The 21619-nt window shown below is 52.9% G+C and overlaps 1 protein-coding gene across 1 annotated transcript; it reads right to left on the bottom strand.

Annotated features, from left to right (window-relative positions):
* Nucleotides 1-205: 205 nt before the first annotated feature.
* RNASET2 (ribonuclease T2) lies at nucleotides 206-20772 on the bottom strand. The gene is made up of 10 exons (XM_059082898.2): nucleotides 20133-20772; nucleotides 19803-19970; nucleotides 16713-16767; nucleotides 14901-14956; nucleotides 13547-13604; nucleotides 9670-9743; nucleotides 7325-7438; nucleotides 3795-3837; nucleotides 2127-2198; nucleotides 206-1337 (listed from the first exon to the last, which is right to left on the bottom strand). Exons 1-10 carry the CDS (start codon nucleotides 20375-20377, stop codon nucleotides 1146-1148), a joined length of 1077 nt encoding a protein of 358 aa, XP_058938881.2. The 5' UTR covers nucleotides 20378-20772; the 3' UTR covers nucleotides 206-1145.
* Nucleotides 20773-21619: the final 847 nt, after the last annotated feature.

Consider the following 21619-nt stretch of genomic DNA (forward strand, 5'->3'; position numbering starts at 1 on the left):
GGATTATTTTGAAAATATGGCTGTTCTTAGGATTAAATAATATTTTTAAGTGCTAAACATAATGCCTGGCACACAGTAAGTTCTAATTTAAGTGTTTGTTAACGAAACAGGGCAACATCAACCTGATTAAGACAGAGTGTTGGGCGTCATAGTTTAACCCACACAGCTAAAAACATTTTTAAAAAGGACAGAGACTGGGGGGAAATAATGTTAAAAGATAGTTTTAATAAAGCACAGGAAGTCCACTTCACAAACCACTTTAGGTATCCTCACTTTACAGGTGAAATGCCATTCAGCAGGTAAGGACCATGCCTGCAGCAGCCCACCTGAGCCTGGGGCTTGCATCATCTCCAAGACAAGCCCTGTCACCAGGCATCACCCAAGGATGCAGCCCGCCCGTGGGGCCACGTCAGCCCCAGCGCTCTAAGACCTGATGCTGCCTTCCGACAGAAAGGAAAGGAAAGCGGATACTGACTGACCTGCAGCGTTTCTGGTCTGCGGGGAGGAGCACCCACTGACTGGGGGTGCTGGCTGGCACTCGGTCATGCGCCCAGACTTCCTCTGGCGAGAAGAGAGAAGCCTACAGCACCCCGCCTCCCCGCCCCTGCCCCCCCCCCACAGAGCATCTCACCCTCAGAGGACACGCCCCTGCCCACCCATGCCAGGTCACCGAGGGAGATGCTGGTGGGTGACCACGGAACAGGAGCCGACAGCCCTGAGGTCAGAGGTGGAGATGCCCTCCTGTGCGCCCCCTGCGAGGCGGCCCGGGCTCCTGCTCGAGGGCTGGTCCCAAAGGCCCCCCAGGAGTACTCAGAGCGAGAAGGCAGCTCCCTGAGAGGGACACAGGAGAGAGTTCTCCTGAATCGGTACCAACTGCCCGGAGAGAAAAAGAAAACCGTAAGCTTTACTGCAGTCACAAAGCAGCCAAGAGGCAGGGAACTTTCCTCCCTTTCAATGGACCCAACGTTCACCCCATCTTTACATGTACCACAAAAATCAACTCCCAGACAGAGTGCAAAGCAAAACAGACAGAACAGGCTTAGGTAAAGGAGGCTGTAAACAGGAGATTTCACTTCGGAGTTGCTTTTTAAAAAGCAGTGGTCTGTCAATTCCTCTTGCTTTTGACTATTTACAGAATGTGGGCATCAGTGATTGGTCTTGTTGAGCGCGGGGTAAAAGAGGACGCCGTCCTTGCAGACCTCCAGCCCCAGGCTCGCCGCCGGCCTTGCTTCCAGCCCTCGGGGCGCCGGCTCCCCGGGCTCCATGCAGTTTTGCAGCTGCAGGTCCTTGGAGAAGCACACCTCAATCTGCGCGAGGAGCTGTACGTCCTCGCCGCCCTGCAATGAGGAACAGACACGTTTCAGAATCCAGGTTGGATCATCTTGACGATTCTACGATCAGCGAGTTTTAGAAGTTGAAGAAAAACAGAAGTGGTGGCTCCGGACCTAGGATCCGTGTTCCAGGAGCCAGGACCCTAGCTCCAGCGGTGAAGCGGGGCTGGGGCCCAAGGCAGCACCTGTGGTCACCATCCAGCCACTCCCCTGCGCCAGCCTGGCAGCGTGAGGGAAGGGACCCCACTTTCAGCTGAGAAATTCACACATCGGTAAAGGGGCGTGCAGACACAGCCAGACACAGCCAGACACAGCGCATCTGCATCCCAGTCCCAGGAGAAGACACGGCTTTTTGTAGGTAAGTAGGTGAACAGCACCCTATCGCTAAATGAGTTTAAGACTTTATCAGCTGACAAAAGTACAATCCAGCTGTAAGTTGGACAGGTAACTAGAACTGAAATGTCTAACACTAACAATACAAACACTGAGAAATGTTTAACTGCAAAATATACCCGCACTGCTTTGCCCCTCCTGCACCACCCCTCCAGAACGGCAGCCTCCTTGTTAGGGGGAAGCTTCCAGAAAACAAGCCCCATCCTAGCACGGTGTCCAAGGACAGTCTGTTATTTCAAAGTGCGCACACACACACATGCACACACAGCACAAGCCCGTTTGCACACCCACACATATACCACTCTGTCCTGGGAACTCCGCGGTGAGGACAAAGCTCTCAGAAAAACTGAACCTGTCTTCCTGATAGGGACAGAAAGGATGAGAGAGCATCACACGTCTGACCTGTCCTGGAAGACACTGGACTTTGGGCACGACTCCGTACACACTGACAAGGGCATCTTTAATATCTGAAATCTGAAATTAGATAAAGTGCATCAGAAATGAAACTTCAACAGAGAAAACGAACAGTTCCGTTCTACTCAGAATGAGTGACACTGGTTTCCGTGCTCACGAGCGCAAACCACCGACAACAGCGTCACCCCCCGCCCCCCGAGCTCCCCTGGCTCACAGACAGAACTGGGAGATGCTGGTGAGTGAACTGCCCCACCCCCGAAGGAGACGAGGCTGCCCCCGGGGGCTCCCCCCTCCAGACCGGAGTCCACACAAGCTGCTCTACACGGGTCTCCGTTCTGGCTGTCGTGCCCCAGGGCCTGGAGGCCGGTGCTTTTAAAAGCAGCAACTCTCCTGCTGGAGGTCAGAGGTCAGGACCCCGCCTGTGCTGCGCATCAGGCTACTTCAGACACCACACCGCATGCCTCCAGTACAGAGAAGGAGCTCAGGAAACACGTGCTGCCTCTGTTGCTTTTGCTAGAATCGAAATCAGTTCTCTGAATGTCAAGTTCTGAGCAAGCATGTAAAAAACTCCCTGTATGTACTTCAACGGGGGTCCAGGTGAAACCAAAGCGGCCTGCAAGCACACTGCCTCACGGCCTCCTGGCAGGATGGACAAAGGGCAGCTCACACTCCCGAAGGGCACTGTTCCCTCCGGTCCCCACTCTCCAGGGAGGGACGAAAACAGCAGATACAAAGAACGAGACTCGAGTGCAGATTTAGCTCACAAACTGTCAAGAGACCAGAATAATGGTTCAGCATCCAGCCATGACACCGGAACTCAGAACTGCAAAAATCAGTGACTTTCAGGCTTTTTTTTTTTTTTGCGGTACGCGGGCCTCTCACCGCTGCAGCCCCTCCCGTTGCGGAGCACAGGCTCCGGACGCGCAGGCGCAGCGGCCACGGCTCACGGGCCCAGCCGCTCCGCGGCACGTGGGATCCTCCCGGACCGGGGCACGAACCCGCGTCCCCTGCATCGGCAGGCAGACTCTCAACCACTGCGCCACCAGGGAAGGCCAGGCTTTTTTATATCCTATATCGGGCTTTTAATATTCACACCTTCAGGCTTTTTTATATCTGCAAAGGGCCACAGAGCAGGCTTCAGGCCCGTGGTCTGGCGTCCACCGATGCCACGGGGGGCCTGGCACAGACACGGCTGTGCTCACACAGAGGGTTACCCTGGGTGGAAACAACTACCTTCTGTATAGGTCACCAGCCAACAGGCTCTGCCATGTTTAAATTTCTAGTTTTCTCATGCAACAAAGCACAGTTATATCATAAAAACAAAATTTCACTTTCTTCCTCAAACTATTATAAAACAGTGGTTTCCAACTACATTTTCTACCTGCCTCTTCAGAACCCGGAACACACTTCTCACCATGAAACCATCAATCTGCTTCAAAATCATCAGTTTAAGTAGCCTTTAGTTTACACTCAAAACACAGAGGAAAACAAGATTTAAATAAAACCTATTTAGAAACATAATAGTCAGTCCGGAGGGTCTGGTTTGGGTCGCTTTAAAACTTGAGTGTAACTCACAAGATGATGGGAACACTTGAACGTGGCCAAGTGTCCCTAGTTAGCGGATACACATTTGATTAAGCTGAAAGCAAAACTTACCTGGTAGTAAGTAGATGGTATTATCCCCAATTTTTGGAGCGTGCTAAAATTTAAAGTAAAAAAAAAAAATAACTGTATCATGAAGGTCCATTTTCCTTTCTTTTTCTTACCATATTTCACAGTAAAGACGAAGACACTCTTAAAGGAAAGTGTGTACTTTCTATTACATGGGGCCATAACTCTGTTGACAAGGGCAGCACATAAATGGTGCTCAGGCCGCCTGGACCTCCCCCTACCCGGGGCACACGCGTGTCTGATCTGGACACCCCTTCCAGCACCGGAACCTCTCGGCAGCGGTCCGAATGGCCGCGACCAACTGGAGCTGCTATCGCATAACCACCCACCTGCCAGGCCTGTCCTAAACGATAGTCAGCAACTGATTGGGGGTTCTAGCCTTATCCGGACCAACCCTGCATTTGGGCAGACCTTTAAAATCCGTTCAGTCCCTACAGCCCGGAATCACTCCCTAAAGCACGTGGTTCTCACCAGCTCTAGTGAATGCTGATCACAGTATGGTACAGTTAACTTACTAAATGATAGAGTATGGCATAAAAATATTCTCAGATTAATCATTCCAGAACTGCTCTGTATCCCCCATCACGCCTCTGGATTATCCCAGCTGTGACCACGCGGAGAAGATGCAGGGACCCCAGGCGCTGACGTCATCAGCCAGGGGTCTGCCTGCGGGAAACAGGACTCCAGCCAGGCCCTGCCTCCTTCAGTCATGGTTTCTGGCAAAAGCATTAACGAGACAGTTCCTCTAGAGACTGCACGTCGGCGACCTATGGATCTTTGCTGTGTGGTCCTAGAACACGCGGGAAGAGGTCCTTGAAGACACACACCCACTTCCGGTCCTTGCACCGTCACCGCAGGATAAATGCCAGATTTCAAACACTTTATGCCCCCCAAATGCAAAACTTCTCAATGATTTTTAAGTATTTTTTACAAGTTGCAGTGATATTTTGGATATATTGGGTTAAACAAAATACACTATAAAACCAATGTTTCTTTTTGCTCTTTTTAATTAGGCTACTAGAAAAATTAAAACCACGTTATGTGGGTCGAGTTCTATTTCTTTGGGGTAACACTGCTATAGAGCCCTCCTGGGTTAGGGCATCACGGAAATATGGCAAAGAGAGAGAGAAATATTGGGGGAAACTTGGCATCTAGACCATGATAGAGTATAATTTTTCCTACCGAGTTAAGATTAGATTGGCATTCATCCCCTGGTCCATATCTGTGGGTAATCTGAGAGCTTTGGTTGAAGATATTTCACATTTTCCAGGTTTGCTACCTCTATATTATAAATTGAATTTAAAACTGCTACTTTATGATAATGTGACAGGCTTACCTCTGAGAAAAAGGCAATCTGTAGTAATGGTTTATAAATAGAGAAAAATAGAAGAGATGTTTAAGTTTTGACTCAATTTTAATTTTGTGAGAGCTAAGAGTTTAGGTTTTCCTTGGAGAAACTGGGAAAGAAGAGGATTTCTCTATGGTTGGTCTATATAGTTTTTAACAGACATTCTATTCCCAGGAGTGCCTTTCACTCCGCGGGCCCCTCTGAACACACTCCAGTGATTCCAGAATTCAGCAACTTTGCACCGGTGTGTATGTATACAGGTAAAGCCACCGACATTCAAAATGCGTTAAGCAGGAGGTCCTTAATAAATAGCTGTTGGATGAAGGGATGAATTATTCAGATATTTGACTTTTAAAACTTTCAGCATGTCGGTTTATTCCCCTTTTCCTGTTTGATTCAATAAAACCTGGGCTGCAAAAAGGAATGAAACTGGGTCACGTGTAGAGACATGGATGGACCTAGAGACTGTCAGACAGAGGGAAGTAAGTCAGACAGAGAAAAACGAATGTCGTATAATAACGCATATATACGTGGAATCTAGAAGAATGGTATAGGTGATCTTAGCTGCAAAGCAGAAATAGAGACACAGACGTAGAGAACAAAAATGTATGGACACCAAGGGGAAAGGGGTGGGGTGGGAGGAATTGGGAGACTGGGATGGACACATATACACCACGGATACTCGGTATAAAATGGACAGCAGATGGGAACGCGCTGTAGAGCACAGGGAACTCAGCCGGTGCTCTGTGGTAAGCTAAACGGGAGGGAAGTCCAAAAGGGAGGGTGTACCTGTGTGCGTCTGGCTGATTCACTTTGCTGCGCAGTGGAGGCTATAACTCCACATCGTAAAGCAACCGCACTCCAATAAAAAGTGATTAAAAACCAGACCAAACCTGGGCTGCAGAGCCGGCTGGGACTCGCGCTGCCCGCGAACTGGGACCGAGAGGTCCGTGAGGTCCGTAGTGGGAAACAGAGGGCAGCTCCCTTCCCTCGGGGTCCGGTGGGGGGGAAGCCCCCGGGCTCCGTGTGCTGGGCGCCGCCCGTCACGCCCTGGGCCGCTTCCCCCGGGGAGCCCTGCAGCGGGCAAGTGTGCGCACAGGACCTGCTCTCCTGCTCCCGCCACGAAGCCCCGGCAGGCCGCCCGGGACGTGTGAGAGGCTGCCGTTTCTATCACGTGCTGAGCGCGGGCACTCAGCCCCGCAGATCCCGGGCTGGAAGCGACCTCGGGCTCCCGGGGCGGCCCCCGCAGCACCTCACAGCAGGGGGCGGATCCGTGCCCGACTGCACGACGGGCCCCCACCGGGCGCCGGGGAGCCGAGCGCCTGACCTCGGGTGTCCTTGAGGTTTTCTGTCTCCTCAGGGGCGCTGCCCTCCCGCCTCGGCCTGGGGTGCCCCCCACCCAGGTCCCGGCTGCCGCCCCGCTGTGACCACGGTGAGGGGGGCGGTGTGGGGGGCAGGGACACGGTCCGTGGAGCCCCCAAGGCCGGGGGGTCAGGGCCGGCGCCGGGAACCGACGGGGCTGTCCTCGTCTCAAGGAGACGCGCGCGTTCCCCACAGGACTTGGGCCGCTGTGCTCGGCCTGAGTGAGCTGTGTCGCCTCCCGCCAGGGCTTTTACACTAGCTCCCGGTTTATGCTGAGCCCTGAGATGGAGGAGAGGAAGAAATGCCGCCTACGTGGCGGGCCGGCCTGCCCCCAGCTCCCTGGGTCGAGCCTGGCTCTCAGCAGGGCCCTCGCTGGGTTTCCGAGTCCCCAGAGCTCACCCGGGGCCTGATCATCACTAGGGGTTCAAGGACCTCACCCCGAACGCCCTCCTGCTTGTCGCGGGGCACCAGAGCAAAGGCCTAAGGATTCCGGGCGTGCGGGTCTCGCTAATGCAACATGCTTCTATCAGGATCCACAGCCAAGAGGCGTGCCTGCCTCGGTCTCGTCCGCCTCTGGCTGAAGCGCGTCTGATGGGCCCCCCGAGGCCCTCGTCTGCTGCGAGTGCTCGGGGCCCCCAGGCATCTGGAAAGGCCCGGGGCGGGGGGAGAGTGGGTGTTTCTCAGGGACGACCCACTGGCCGCTTCCCCGGGTCCCCGGCAGCGGAGGCAGGGATGCTGCTCCGGGATTGGGGTGACTTGGGAGAGTGGGGTGAGGAAGGCGAGGCTACACGACCAAGTCACCCACCTGTTCAGGGCAAGCTCCTTAGACAGAGCCAGACTTTTGCCAAAGTATTTCTTCTGGGAATTGAGGGCTTCCAGCTGGGCGGCACAGGTCCCGTGCTTCTCCCACTCATGCTTCCTGTAAGGATGTTTTTTAAAAAAAATCTCTGGTTAAAGAGTAATGAAACTACCTCCCAGTAAACGGTCTGCGCGGGCTCCTCTTCGAGCAGGGCATTCCCGGGCAGGTATGCTGCTGCTTTCACAAAGCGGGAGGGGTGAAGTTCCTCACCTCAACACGGGCAGCTACTCAAAGCCCCCCACCCCCGCTCAGGCTGGAGGCCCCTGGACCCAGCTCGAGCTCCACGAGCATCCATCACTGCTCTCCAGCTGCTCCTCCGCTAATCAGCTCCAGCTCGCGCCTATGATTAACACCCAACCCAAGCTGAGAAAAGAGAGGGCGCCGGAACCACATGGCACTGGGCGTCCTCCCGGAAAGCCAGGGCTTGACAGCCGGGGGTTTCACAGGAGCGGCTAAGCAGCCACTTCTAAGCCACTGGCACAGAAAAGGCAGGTTCACCAACCACCGGCACTGCCTCAGGCCAGCTCCCCACTTGCTTACGGCGTAGACGCCCGTCTACACAGACACCTGTGCTGAAGCAACAGCCCAGCCAAGTGTCTGCAAACAAGCAGCTACTCATCTTCAAGAGACACACTGCTATGGATCGTAACTCCTCGCATTTCATCAACGGGTAGTTTTACAAAATGTCTTCCCATTCTTCATTTGAGTCTCACAACTCTGCAGAGTGAACACATTATCGCCGGTTTGGAAACGGGGAAACGGAGGCTCAGAGGGGCTGGCTAGGAACCTGGCTTACCTGCCCCCCGGCCAGGTAGCCCCTGACCCGCACCCGACCCCAGGCTCAGGGCCCTTCCCGCTGCCTTGCGCCGCCATCCAGTCAAGGGCTGAACGTAGTTCATACCCACTTGAGGATGGTTGACAACCTGTCAGTTCAGGTGTTAGCCACGGTTAGCATGGAAACACAAAACGGGCGTCAGCGCTCCTCAGCTTTATCAGTGATTAAGTCACGAAGAGTTCACCACAGATGTTCACGCAAGCACTCAAAAGGCACCCACACGCGGTCTCACAGAAGTACAATCCAAACGTGCACCGATTCTTTGATAACGTCACCCAGAGTGCCAATTCTAAGTGACTGCAATGGCTGTAAGTTACAAGTCTCTCAGACCTAAGAAAGCCATGAAGAAGAATAAAAGTAGATAAGGAATTAACTTTCTTCATCTAGAATAGCTTCCAGGGTGATGTATTTGATAACTTTCTAACTTCTATGAAGTAGAAAAAGGAGACTCTTTCCAGCTAATAGAACATGTAACTGAATTATGGGTGCCTCAGTTTCTGTAGGACAGGGGCAGCAATTCTAGAACGTTCTGCAGGGGCTGTTGGAGAAGTGAGGGGCTGAAGCTCGCAAAGCTCGTCACACACGCCCAAACTTTCCTAGCCTGCAGTGAACGGTCAAGATGTCCACTGCTGTTATTCTAGGGGCAAATTGGTTTTGGCTGCGTTCGGTCTTTGTTGCTGTGCACGGGCGACTCACTGCGGTGGCTTCTCTTGTTGTGGAGCATGGGCTCTAGGCACGCGGGCTTCAGTAGTTGTGGCTCATGGGCTCAGTAGTGGCTCGCGGGCTCTAGAGCGTAGGCTCAGTAGTTGTGGCTCACAGGCTTAGGTGCTCCACGGCATGTGGGATCTTCCCGGACTAGGGCTCAAACCCGTGTTCCCTGCACTGGCAGGTGGATTCTTAACCACTGAGCCACCAGGGAAGCCCAGGTCTATTGAATTAAACATGGCACGTTTCTCCTCGGCTCAGCTCCCGCTGAACTGAGGACACTGGGACGGACGGGGCTCAGCCTCCGTGAAGACCTCACCTTCTCTCCGCCATAAGTCACAGGAGAGAGATCATTGTCTTGTGAGGACGTCTTCTTTTTTCTTGATCTATTGCAGGACAACAGCACCACTTCTCTGAGAAACACTCTCTCCTGTCTGATTAGGAGCGATGGCGTCTTAGATATGCAAGTACTTGGCTTAATTAAGCCTCAGTAGAGGAAGTTTTTAAAACGAAGTAATGAACGATCTAACAGATTAAAAAGCAAGTTTACAAAGTAAATTCTACCTGCCCTCTTTTATCCGTTGAAGACCAGCTCCAAAAATGGCACAGCAGATGCAAGGCCACTCCAGCTTCAGAGCCTCGAGAGACAGGTTCTCCGTTACCTGTGCTCCCGCAGTTCCATCCGGAACAGCCCCGAAGCTCTCACACCTGCGCTTCAAGGCTCGTGACGGCCCCCAGAACTCAGACTCACCACAAATGGAGGCTGCGGTTAGGAGACGAATGGAGCAGATCAGGCCAGTATATCTTCATGTCTGGCAAAAGGTCCTGTGCATAGTGACAGCAATAATAAGAAATCGAGGTAGCACCTAACAACTCAAAACCTAGAAGGCAAATCTGAGAAACTAATACATTAATAGAACTGAGCTCTGTGAATTACAAACACTCAGGTGAGTAAAATGATTCTGGGTTTATTTTGCAGGAGGTGTTTCTTAAGACAGATCTGAACGTGAAATCTAGGTAATCGTGAAAGTGTATTTGAAAATACAAGCTCTGACAGGTCAATGGATAAACAAATTGTATCCATCCAGATAATGGAATATTATTCAGCACTAAAAAAATGAGCTATCAAGCCATGAAAACACGTGGAGGAACCTTAGTACATATCACTGAGGGAAAGAAGCCAACCTGAAAAGGCTACCTACTGCATGATTCCAACTACATGACATTCTAGAAAAGGCAAAACAAGGGAGACGGTGAAAGTCAGGGGTTGCCAGGGGTTGAGGTTGGGGAGGGGGAACCGGCCGAGCAGAGGGGATTTTCAGGCCCCAGTGAAACTACTCCGTGCGCTATTATAACGGTGGATACACGTCATGACACATTTGTCCAAACCCATAAAGACCACATGACACGAAGAGTGAGCCTAACGTAAACTATAAACTCTAGTTGGTAACAAAGTATTAATACCGGCTCATCACTCGTAACACGTGTACCTCACTAACGCAGATGTTCTGACTGCGGAACGCTGTACAGGGTAGGGCCGTGGGGGGAAGTGTATGGGAACTCTGTCCTTTCCACTTAAATTTTGTTTTAGGTTTCTAAAACTGCTCTAAAAAATAGTGTCTACTAAGGAAATCAAACACGAAATACAAGTTCTCGCTCTCCCCAGAGAAGAGCTCGCCTGGCCTGGGCAGTCTTAGCCCTACGCTGGTCAGTCAGTCACCCTACACTGAGCAGCGTTCACGTTTACTTTCCAATTCCCACACACCCACGAGGCCAGAAAAGGTTCCATTAAAAAAAAGGTGTGTAGGGACTTCCCTGGTGGCGCAGTGGTTGAGAATCCGCCTGCCGATGCAGGGGACACGGGTTCGTGCCCTGGTCTGGGAAGATCCCACATACCGTGGAGCGGCTGGGCCCGTGAGCCATGGCCACTGAGCCTGTGCATCCGGAGCCTGCGCTCCGCAAAGGGAGAGGCCACAACAGTGAGAGGCCCCCCCCCAAAAAAAAGGTGTGTAGTATTAGTAGTTTTTTCTATTTTATTTCTGAGTGGTATTCCATTGTGTGACTATACCACAATTTGTTTAGTAGCATTTGGCTATTATGAATAAAGTTAATATGAACCTTTGGAAAAAAAAAAAAAAAAAAGGTGTGTAAACAGGCCCAGGATGACCTCACCTTCTCTCTCAGTCCTGCCACCACTCCCGCTGCGATGGGTCCTTCCCATCAACCCAGCGGCTATGAACCAATTTCACACACAGCCCCTGACCCCGCACGGTCGGACGTCTCCCTGGACGCTGCCCTCCCTGACTGTCCCCGTTCCCACCTACCCTCCGCCTGCCACAAGCTGGCTCCAGCCCCCATAGTCCTCGGGGGAGCAGGGTGACGATAGAATTTATTGCCCAAACCAGGCTGCTTTTGTTTGGGACACATGCTAGATTGGACACTCTGCTACAAAGCAAGTAAAGCGGCACTGTTCTGAACAAAGGGCAGCTGCCGGTCACCTCCTGGCCCGGGCCCACAAGCCCTCCATCCGAAGGGCCCCCCGCCTTCCCTTCAGGAGCCCCGGTCACACTCCTTGGCGAAGCTCCCCTCTGGCTGCTTCTCCGCATGGCCCTCGTCCCTCCTGCTCTAAACACCGGGGCTACTGGAGGCTTGTCCCTGCCCGCCGCACACTACCCCGCCACACTCACGCGTACGCCTCGCCGACTGCGCTGATGCTGAAGTTTATCTCCAGCTCAGACCTCTCTCCTGACACACTTACCCGACCTGGATGCTTCCAGGGCACTTCAAACTCAATGTGTCCACAGCTGACCCTCGATCCCATCTGCCAAGGCCTGGCCCCCTGGGCCGGGGAAGGAGGCTGACACCCACCTAGTTAGACAAGCCCCCACCCAGAGTCGGTCCTGCCTGCTGCTTCCTCCCCCTCCCTCCCCACAGCCTCCGTCTAGTCAAGGCTCCTGGCCTCTGGCAGGGACCCTGCAGAGCCTCCTCGCTTAACAGGCAGGCAGCCAGGGCAGCCATAGAAAAGCCACACTGGCTTCCTTCACTCTCCAGCTTGAATGCTTCCAACGACTTCCCTCTGGGTCTTCACGCAGACAGACAATCCTTAACCAGTACACAGGCTCTGTAGGACCTGGCCCTCAACGATGCCCCGGCCCACTGCTCAGCACCCAGCCACACTGGCTTCCCCCCGTTTTCTCCAAAGCTCCGTCCTACCCCAGTGCCTTTGCGCGTGCTCCTGCCCCAGCCTTCCTCTCCCGTCTCCTGGTTAAGTCGGATTCTAGCCCCCTGCCACCTCCTCAGGGGAGCCTGGCCCAGATCCACCGTCCTAAGCTCTTAAGTACTCTCCCCACCCCGGCACTCCGCCTGTCACTCTGTGATGTGTGTGCTGGCTCCCGGCTGCAGGCAAGCTGGGCCAGAAACTTCATCTGGCTCTGCTCCCCGGGTCCCCAGTCCCTGGCCCAGTGCCCGATACACTGTAGGCACGCAGAACACCGCTATGAGTACATTAACCTGGATGCCGCTGCAGGATCACAAGACTCTAACCGGGAACGTTAGGGGGAGTCGAAGTCAGTCCGGGAAGAGAAAAGTACGTCTGAGGAAAGAGACCTCACCAGGCTGTGGGGCCCCGGCCTCTCAGGCCTCCAGGCTCACAGCACTGAAGGTCCTTGTGAGAAGGAAAGAGGAGGAAATAATTCCATTTGGACTAGAACCTGTGATGGGTTTGGAACTGATTACCTTGTCCTCCTGGGGGCCGCATACTCCTGGAAAGGGTCCATAATTCTAGCAAATCCTAATTCTACCCCCCGTTTTCAGGGAGGCCTCAGTAACCGCACAGGCCCTGCCCTGTAAATCCAGGTACTGGTTACACCTTGACAGCTGGCTAGGCACACATGAGGGGTTGTCAGCACCCTGTGGAGAGGTGAACACACGTGTGTGCACGTGTGTGTAGGTGTGTGTGTGTGTAGGTGTGTGTGCACGTGCGGAGGGAGTGTCTGCTACCAGCTCTCGTACCCCCAGTGCCAGGAGTCCCTCTGTACCACGAGCCTTTGTCCTAGAAAGGCTCGCTGTTCCCTCGCTGCTCACGGGGCCCACTGAGAAACCCGCCCTGCCCGCAGCCAGCAAGGACAGCCTGGGGGCCACGGCGCCTCTGCAAGCCAGGGCTGCGCGCACACGCCGAGCGGGTGGGGGTCCCGGAGCAGGGATGACAGGCCGCGGGCTGGCGCCAGGGTCACCTCACACAGTCACTGCGGCACTTCGGGCCCAGGGCAGAGGAGGATTTAACTAAATGCAAATCGTATTTAACTTGTGGGACTATTTCAGATATCAGTAAATGCTGGTGAATACATCTTAAAGCATGACTCTGAGGGCACACGCTTAGAGGAGGAAAGAATCTACTGGGAAACTGGGATTGACACGTTCATGCCGCTCTATTTACAGTGGGTAAACCGTAGCAAAGGGAACTCTGCTCAATATTATGTAACAACCTAAATGCGAGAAGAATTCGAAAAAGAGTAGACCCATGTGTATGTATAACTGAATCACTTTGCTGTACACCTGAAACTAACACAACACATTTAATCAACTATATTCCAATATAAAATAAACAGTAAAAAAAAAAAAGTTAATACCTTGATCTCTTCTAGATTAAAATGCCAGGATCGGTTACATCCTTCACTTTTATCAGGCCTTGAAATTAAAATTGGACGAATAAAGAGAAATTAGTCTTGGTTGGGCTGGTTCCAAATGGCATGAGAAAACACCCGCATTAAGGTCTGTAGAGAACAAACGGGAGGTGACTTCTAACTGGGAATTCCTGCTGCCACGTGAGTCATGCCCGGGCACAAGCGGTCACTATCGGAGTTTCTATCCAAGTGGAAAGTCAGTTCCAAACATCCAGGCACAATGCAAACCGGCCGACTTCCCAGCAGAGGAAGCAAAGTAAACAAGCCGGTAGGGGGCGACCCGGAGCCGGCCCGGCGGGGATTTCTGGCCGGGTTCTGAGTCTGCAAATGTCCACTCATCAACCACAGTGTGAGAAGGGCATGAGTTCCCGTCTCTTTCAAGGCGACGAGGATTAATGGGACAACGTATGTATCGTGCTCAGAAGTGCCTGGTGACGGCTTAAGACTGGCTGGTATGTTTCTTTTAGCACCGAGCACGTGTACCCTCCTGACCTGTGCATGTGATGCTGTCCTCACGTGTCTAATTCTGGACGTGTCAACTCTCAGCCTCCACCCGCAGCTGACATCACGAGGGACCAAACCTGCTTTCTCCAGCACCCGAGACCAGCCCAGCTCCCACAGCGCTGGGCGCTGTCCCCCAGCTCAAGGACAGCCAGGGACGTGAGCAAAATCCCAGAAACCCAAAGGTGGGATGAGGCCAGGTCCGCAGGCCCCGGTTTAATTTGCTTCCTGCTGACCCCTGTCCCTGAGGGACGAGCAGCCCAGCAAGAGCCAGGATGGCCCTCCTCTCGGGGAGAAGGGGGACCAGGCCGATCCCTTTGGGCAAATTAGCACACATAGTTCAACATCACAAATATACGCACATACAACACAAAAATGAACTAACGAGATGCAGGCAAAACCAGAAAAATAAATTTGGGTGTCTGTGAAGTATGTGTACTATACATACACGTCATATATATATATATATGTAATCTACACACATTTATTTATTTATTGTTATGCATTTACTTATTGGCCCCAAAAGAAGAAAAATGAGATTTAGTGATCTAAAATGTACCGAGAATCCTTAAATGCATATTTAAACTAGACTGTTACTGTTTTATCAAAACAGAACTCAAGTACAACAGAAGTAGGGTTATGTTAGAAAGACTAAAGATGTTTTCAATAAGGATCTGGTCTATTGAGTAAACTCCTAACAGAGATCACGAAGTATACACATCAGGATCAGACTCAAGCTAGATCTCCAGGTCAGCCAGCTTCTGAGGCTGCTGAAGTTTTAAATGCATGAAGTACTTGCCATAATCCGTGTATTGTCCAGTAATCTGGGGGGTCTTTGCAGTGGTTCTTAACTTCCTATGGAGAAAAGACAGAGAAGACAACTGGTTTGTTGTTTGTTAAATACATGTAACAACCTTCCTTTCTTTTCACAAATATCAATGAGATCCAATACGGGACTAACACGAAATAAGTTCCGTGGTAATTCACCGTAAGCAATATTCATGAGAATACCATGGGGAGGGGGGCGGCTGGCTATTTCATTTGAAATGAGTGAACCAACGATTTGGAAAACAGAATTTAATGGCTCCTTTTGTTCTTTCTATGTGCTTGAAAATTAAGTCAATCTGACGGATACACTCATACTTACTTACCCATGAATAATTTTCTTGTCATACGATCAAAAATGAGAACAAGAGGCTGACAGTATCGTGCTAAACTCGAGTTTGTTCAGGCACCAGGCCCAGATACAACAGTGGAATAATAAGTATTGAAAATTTGGAGCCAAGAAAAATGCCAAGGTGAGAATAGGAGCATATCCTTAATATTAAAGATAAACCCACAGAGAGAAAAATCTCAGTGTAACACTTTTTAGGGACCTCCAAATTGTTTAGCTGAAATGGGGTTTTTCCAAAACAATCATCACCTCAGCTCTCAGGCAGTGGGTCAGAACCCAGGCCCAGGAGCCCCGCAGTGAATATGCAAATGAACAGTACATGCCAGGCCTGGTGAGGAGCTGCTGAGGTGTGCTGCTCACGTGCTAGCCCTTCCGGTTTGACTCACCTTTGTTTTTGTTTTTGTTTTTGTTTTTGCCTTTGTTTTTTTTTGAATCACCTTTTGACATAGGGAGGCTGCTGCTTTTTACGGTGGGTCTGGAAACAAGGGCAGGCCTGGTTTAGGTGCCTGAAGTGTCTGATGTGAGGCTACAGAACACGGGGGCGGAGGGCAGGAGGACAAAGTGTGGGATCAGGGTGAGAGGTCGTGGACTTCATCTCATCCCCAAGGAAACCACAGCCAAAGCAGGTGGGCCCTTTCCCACAGTGCAAGGCTGGGGACGGGCAGAGACAGGCCCCAGCGGGGATTCTCTACCTCAGCTCTACACCCAGCATCTCAGATGAGTCTTTACGGGGGGAAACTGAGGTCAAGGTGCCGCTTTCTTTCCGCGTCAGCAAGTGTTCGTGAGGGGCCGTGCTGAGCACTGAGGACAGACCTGTCCCTGCACCTGTAACGCACTGCGTGCATCGCTCACAGGGGCAGGAGCCCAGAGACCCCCGGGATGACACGTGACTGGGATAGCAGGACCCCTGTCGTGGCCGCCCTGGATCGAAATGAATCCCCTAACCATGACATTTTGCTGGTAATTGACTTTTCTCATCTCATTTCTAAAGCCTCAGGCAGGAATGCACTTCCATGCATATTTAGTCAGCACACAGGACACCCACAAGTTTCGTCCCAGGCCCTGGAGGCAAATCTCCCAGTGATACCCAGGGTAGGAGCTCCACACACAGGTCCCTCCTGCGTCCTCACCACGTAGGAGTGAGAGCTAGATTCCCAACAAAACTGAAAACAGCCTACCGGCAACTCCATTCTATCCACCGCCAACTGTCCTCCCTACCCCGGAGCAAAGCACCAGCGCCAGAGGGAGAAGGACACAGGCAGTTGTAAAGTCTGGGAAACTAAAACCAGAGCAGTCTAATGCAGTTAGAGATGCCCTGTTAGAAATGCATTTCCAGGGGCGGCGTGGTGGCTGCCAGGGGCGGGGGGCTGGGGAGACGGGGGGTGGGGGGGTGGGGGTGGGGCACTGGTCAGAGCCGCCGGTCGAGGCAGAACTCACCTTGCACACTGTCGCGGGCCAGTGGTGAACCATAATCAGCTTATGCCACTCGTGGCTGTTAAAAGACAAGGGATGTATTTTTCAGGAGATTTAAAAAAGTTACAGAGAGATCAATTCATCCATCCACTCACGCCTGCGTTCACTCGGGGAACACGGGGCGCCCGGCGCTGCTGCTGCAGACGCGGCCCTGACATGGCTGGGGGACGGAGTCCCTACCCTCCGCAGCGCACCTGCCGGCCCGGGGCACGACGGCCGTGCCGACTGGGGACGCGCGGGGTCGCATGCGCTGAGGGCCAAGGACTAGGAACAGGGAGGACGGCAGGCCTGCCCGGTGGGCAGAGGGCTGAGATTTTGGATCAGGCAGCCGGGAGGGCCCCCGCTGAAGGGGAGCAGAGAGCAGCAGCGAGGGAATGAACCAGAAGGCGCCCTCCTCCTCAGGTGTTCACGCGGTGCAGACACAGACCCCTGACCCCTCGGCAGACCCAGAAGCCTGAACACAGAACGGTTTTCACAGCTCACGTGGCCACAGAACACCACCGAGGGTGGCACGCGAGGCTGCTGCCACCACCCCACCCACCGGGAATCTTTACTCGTTCTCTGCAGAATGGGTGACGTCTGATCCTAGGGGCTCCTCCTTCCCACGTCCCCGTGACACCCCCCCGTCCCTCCCTGTGACTCTCCATGAGGGGTTGTGGAGGAGCATTCACACGGGGACCCTCCCTCCCACCAGGTGTGCAAGGCTTAGCACACACAGAGACAGAGGCAGAAAGGCTGGCTTGTGAAAATGCTCGCTGTACAGACGGAAAACAGCAGCAGCAACAGGGGATACAACTCGAGCAGACACGTAATTCAGGATAAATGCATTTTTAGGAGCAAAGACTCAACAGCACGACAGTATTATTCTTATACATTCGTTTTGTAAATAGTTGAGTACTGCTGAATAAGTAGAGAATTCACAATATTTCAAAACTTTTTTCAGTCTGAACTAATGAGCAAGTGCTCAGTACAAGAGAGAAGAGAAGAACTGCAGCGTGAACATTAGAGCTGGGAGAAGCATTAGAAGAGGGTTTTTTGTTTTTTGTTCTGGGTGCGAAAACCTTATTACACAGAGGTGAAACTGAGGCTGGAAGGTTAGTCAGAGGCCAGGAAAACCAGACCACCAGTGTGCAGTTTACAACAAAACTAGCAAGACCCACAACGTCTGTCACACAATAACCACCTACCACCCAGAGAGAAACATCCTCCCAAAGCAGTGGAGACGCTGACTGTGCTGTAAAGAGAAAAGCCCACTAAGCAGAGAAAGAGGGCCTGGGAAAACACCCGCTGACCTATGAGGCTCTCGGGGTCTGAATCACCCTCATGTTCTCGAAACCATGCCTTGCTCGCCAATTGTATCAGTGGCATGAATCTTGAGAATCAGCTGGAGGTGACCACATACTACAGCCTAACGTCCTCGCTGACATGTATTGATTACTATCGGGCAGGCATGGTTCTAAGCACATTCTGTACTTGAACTGATGTCTCCTGGCATCAAGGCTAGGAGGCAGGTGCTGTTACTCTCTCGACTTGAGGATGAACAACCTTGACGGAGAGCTCCAAGGTCCTACATCTGGATATGAGCTAGCAGTTCACACTCAACCCGTACACCGCACGACCTCTCCGATGATACACTCTTTTCTTTAAAAAAATTTTTATTTTTTATTTTTTTAATTTTTTTTAAACATCTTTATTTGAGTATAACTGTTTTACAATAGTGTGTTAGTTTTTCCTTTACAACAAAGTGGATCAGTTATACATATACATATGTTCCCATATCTCTTCCCTCTTGCACTCTTAACTTGATAGCAACAATTAGTTAATTAATGTAGCTCTTTTTCAGAAAATACACTTTCTGGGAAAACTGAAATTTAATGTTACTTTTTAAAGCGACAGAACAGCAACAGTGCTTCATTAAAAAAGAAAAACAATTTACATTCTCACCAACAGTGCAAGAGGGTTCCCTTTTCTCCACACAGCGACTATGGAGAACAGTATGGAGGTTCCTTAAAAAACTAAAAATAGAACTACCATATGATCCAGCAATCCCACTACTGGGCATATACCCTGAGAAAACCATAATTCAGAAAGACACACGCACCCCAATGTTCACTGCAGCACTATTTACAATAGCCAGGACATGGAAGCAACCTAAATGCCCATCGACACACAAATGGATAAAGAAGATGTGGTACATATATACAATGGAATATTATTCAGCCATACAAAGGAACGCAGTTGGGTCATTTGTAGAGATGTGGATGGATCTAGAGACTGTCATACAAAGTGAAGTAAGTCAGAAAGAGAAAAACAAATATCGTATATTAATGTACAGATGAACCTATTTGCAAAGCAGAAACAGAGACACAGACACAGATGCAGAGAACAAACGTATGGACACCAAAGGGGGGAACAGGGGGGTGTGATGAACTGGGAGGCTGGCATTAACATATATACACTACGATGTATAAAACAGAACTAATGAGAACCTGCTGTACAGCACAGGGAACTCTATGTTCTGCGCTGACCTAGATGGATGGGGTGGGGTGGGAGGGAGGTCCAAGAGGGAGGGGGTGTGTGTATACATACACCTGATTCACTTCGTCGTAGAGCAGAAACCAACACAACGTTGTAAAGCAGCTATACCCCAATTTTTTTAAAAAAAGAAAACTGCCCGTTTCCCAGGCCTGCGAAGTTCAGTATGAAATTCTTCTGTTAACTGGAGCATTACCCAAATAAAACAGAAGAAAATGAAAACCTGGTTCTCAAATCTCGGTCTCCACTACAGAAGTAAATGAGACTCCTCTCCCAGACAGCCTGTTTACCCCTAAAACTGTCAGCTGCAACAGAAAAGACGGAAAGAGGGAACGAGAGGGAGAGGAGGAAGGGCGAGAGAAAGAAACCTGGAAAGAGGAACCACGACCACCTCACCAGGATCCTACCAGACCCTGGACGGAAAGCGTGCGCGCACCGCCCCCAGGAGACGCTCGGAGGCTCGGGGAACCCATGTCCCCCTGCAGGCCCTCCCGCCCCCCCCGCCCCTCCGCAGCTCACCTCCTCCAGAGCCCGCGCGCGCCGCCCAGCCAGCACAGCGCCAGGCACAGGGCGCCCAGGCGGGCCGCGGGCTTCATCGGTCGAACCTGGCGGAGGACCCCGCAGGGGCACCAAGGCGCGGCCTTCCGAGGGCGCGAGGCCGTGTCCAGAGCCAGGCCCTGCGCTTCCCTGAAAAGGGGCAGATTTCCTTAAGCCGACCGTGCACCGGGCCGGCGGCCACCGAGCAGCGCGGCCAACCCCGCCCACGGCCGAGGACGCGGCAGGCCCCCGAGAGGCTCCGGAACCCCGCCCGCCGACCACCGGGAGCCCCAGGGGCCCCCGCCACCTCACCGGGCCCTCCAGGCGCACAGCAGTCCCGGCCCGCGTACACCGTGACCCTCCCCGCGGCCCAAGCCGAGCCCTGCTTGTTTCCGCACCGGGCACTTGACGTCACGCCCCCAGCCCGGGACCAGCCCACAGCCTCGGACTCGCCCAGGGGCGTGGCGTTGGGGCGCCCTGGGCGACGGACGCGCGCCGGGCTGGCGAACGCTCCGTGAGGCCCGCCGCCACGCCCCTGCCGGAGGACACGCCCCCATCGGGAGGTCACGCCCCCATCGGGAGGTCACGCCCCCGTCCCAGGTCCGTCCTTCTGGCCCTTCGCCTCCTTGACGCGGCTTCCCTTTCGGTCTAGTTCCCGGCCGCCTTTGGCCCGGACCCGTGAAGTCGACTGTAAAGCCACCTTCTCTGATGTCCTCGGTGCCGCGGCCCCTCCCCCGCGGCCCTGAGCTGCCCGGGAGCCGGTGCGGTCAGGGCCAAGTGGCCAGCCCGTCAACGAGTGGGACAGTGTGTGGAGACAGCGGCTTGGGGCCGCAGAAAAGTGCGGGGAGGAGGCTGCTCCCCTGGGGCCAGGCTGTCTTCAAGGAGATGCCACCCTCGGGACCCAGCACGCAGAGAGGCGCGTGTGCCATGCCCTCCCCATCGCAGGGGTGTTAGGGGCAGCCCTCATGTCTGGCCAGCTCCAAGACCGCGGAGGGCCCGCCTACCGTGACCCCACGCGATTCCCTTGGTCTCCGCCCCATTCACATGGGCCCCGCTGTGTGCAGCACTCCACAGACTTAGAGCAGCCGGACCGTCGGCGCTGAGCCTGCCCCCAGGAGCAACGGGCAGACGGCAGATCAGCCTGTGCCGGCACCCTCCTCCAGCCACACAGTGAATGTCCTGGGTCTAAGAACCAGGGAAGTGCAGATCCATCAGAGCAATGCTCAGTTCCATGGCCAGGGGAGAGAGGGCTCCTGTATGACAGCCTGCCCACCTCTGCCACATCCCGCTCAGTCCTGTATCCACACTCCTCCTCCTGCGCCTTCAGAAACACCCTCGGAGATTGCCAGTGGCCTCCTAAGGGCAAAGAGTGCCTAGCCCCTGGGTTCTCTGTGGCTCTGTCAACCTTCCCTTTCCCCTCTGCTGACAAGGGGTGGGCAAACCAAGTGGGACTGTAGGTGCCCTCCCAGGTACAAAAGGCTTTCTGGGTCCCCATTTCTTGCTCGTAGCAAAAGGCTTCAGCCTCCTAGAGCTTCCTGAGCTCCAAAGGGCAGATTCAAGCAATTCGTAATTAGGGAAGTGAAGGAGCTCAGAAACAGAGGAGAAGTAGTCAAGAAACAGCAGTGCAGTGATAGAGCAGAGTCCTGGTTCCTCCTCGAGGGATAAATATACACACACACACACACATATATGTATATAGGTATTGATAGAGCTTTCTCTACAGGAACTAGGGCCGCCAGCCAGGTGGAGGTGGAGGACGGTAACTTCAGGATGGGCACAAGATTCCTGGAGCCCCGCCC

The sequence above is a fragment of the Kogia breviceps genome, chromosome 13 (assembly GCF_026419965.1).
Source record: "Kogia breviceps isolate mKogBre1 chromosome 13, mKogBre1 haplotype 1, whole genome shotgun sequence".
NCBI lineage: Eukaryota > Metazoa > Chordata > Mammalia > Artiodactyla > Physeteridae > Kogia > Kogia breviceps.

Coding starts and splice junctions, on each gene's coding strand:
- RNASET2 (XM_059082898.2), bottom strand. CDS start 20,377: ATGGGGGCGTGTCCTCCGGCAGGGGCGTGGCGGCGGGCCTCACGGAGC. Junction 9,744..13,546: donor TTAATCTAGAAGAGATCAAG/GTATTAACTTTT, acceptor CACTATGCACAG/GACCTTTTGCCAGACATGAA. Junction 2,199..3,794: donor TACCATCTACTTACTACCAG/GTAAGTTTTGCT, acceptor ATCTAATTTCAG/ATTTCAGATATTAAAGATGC.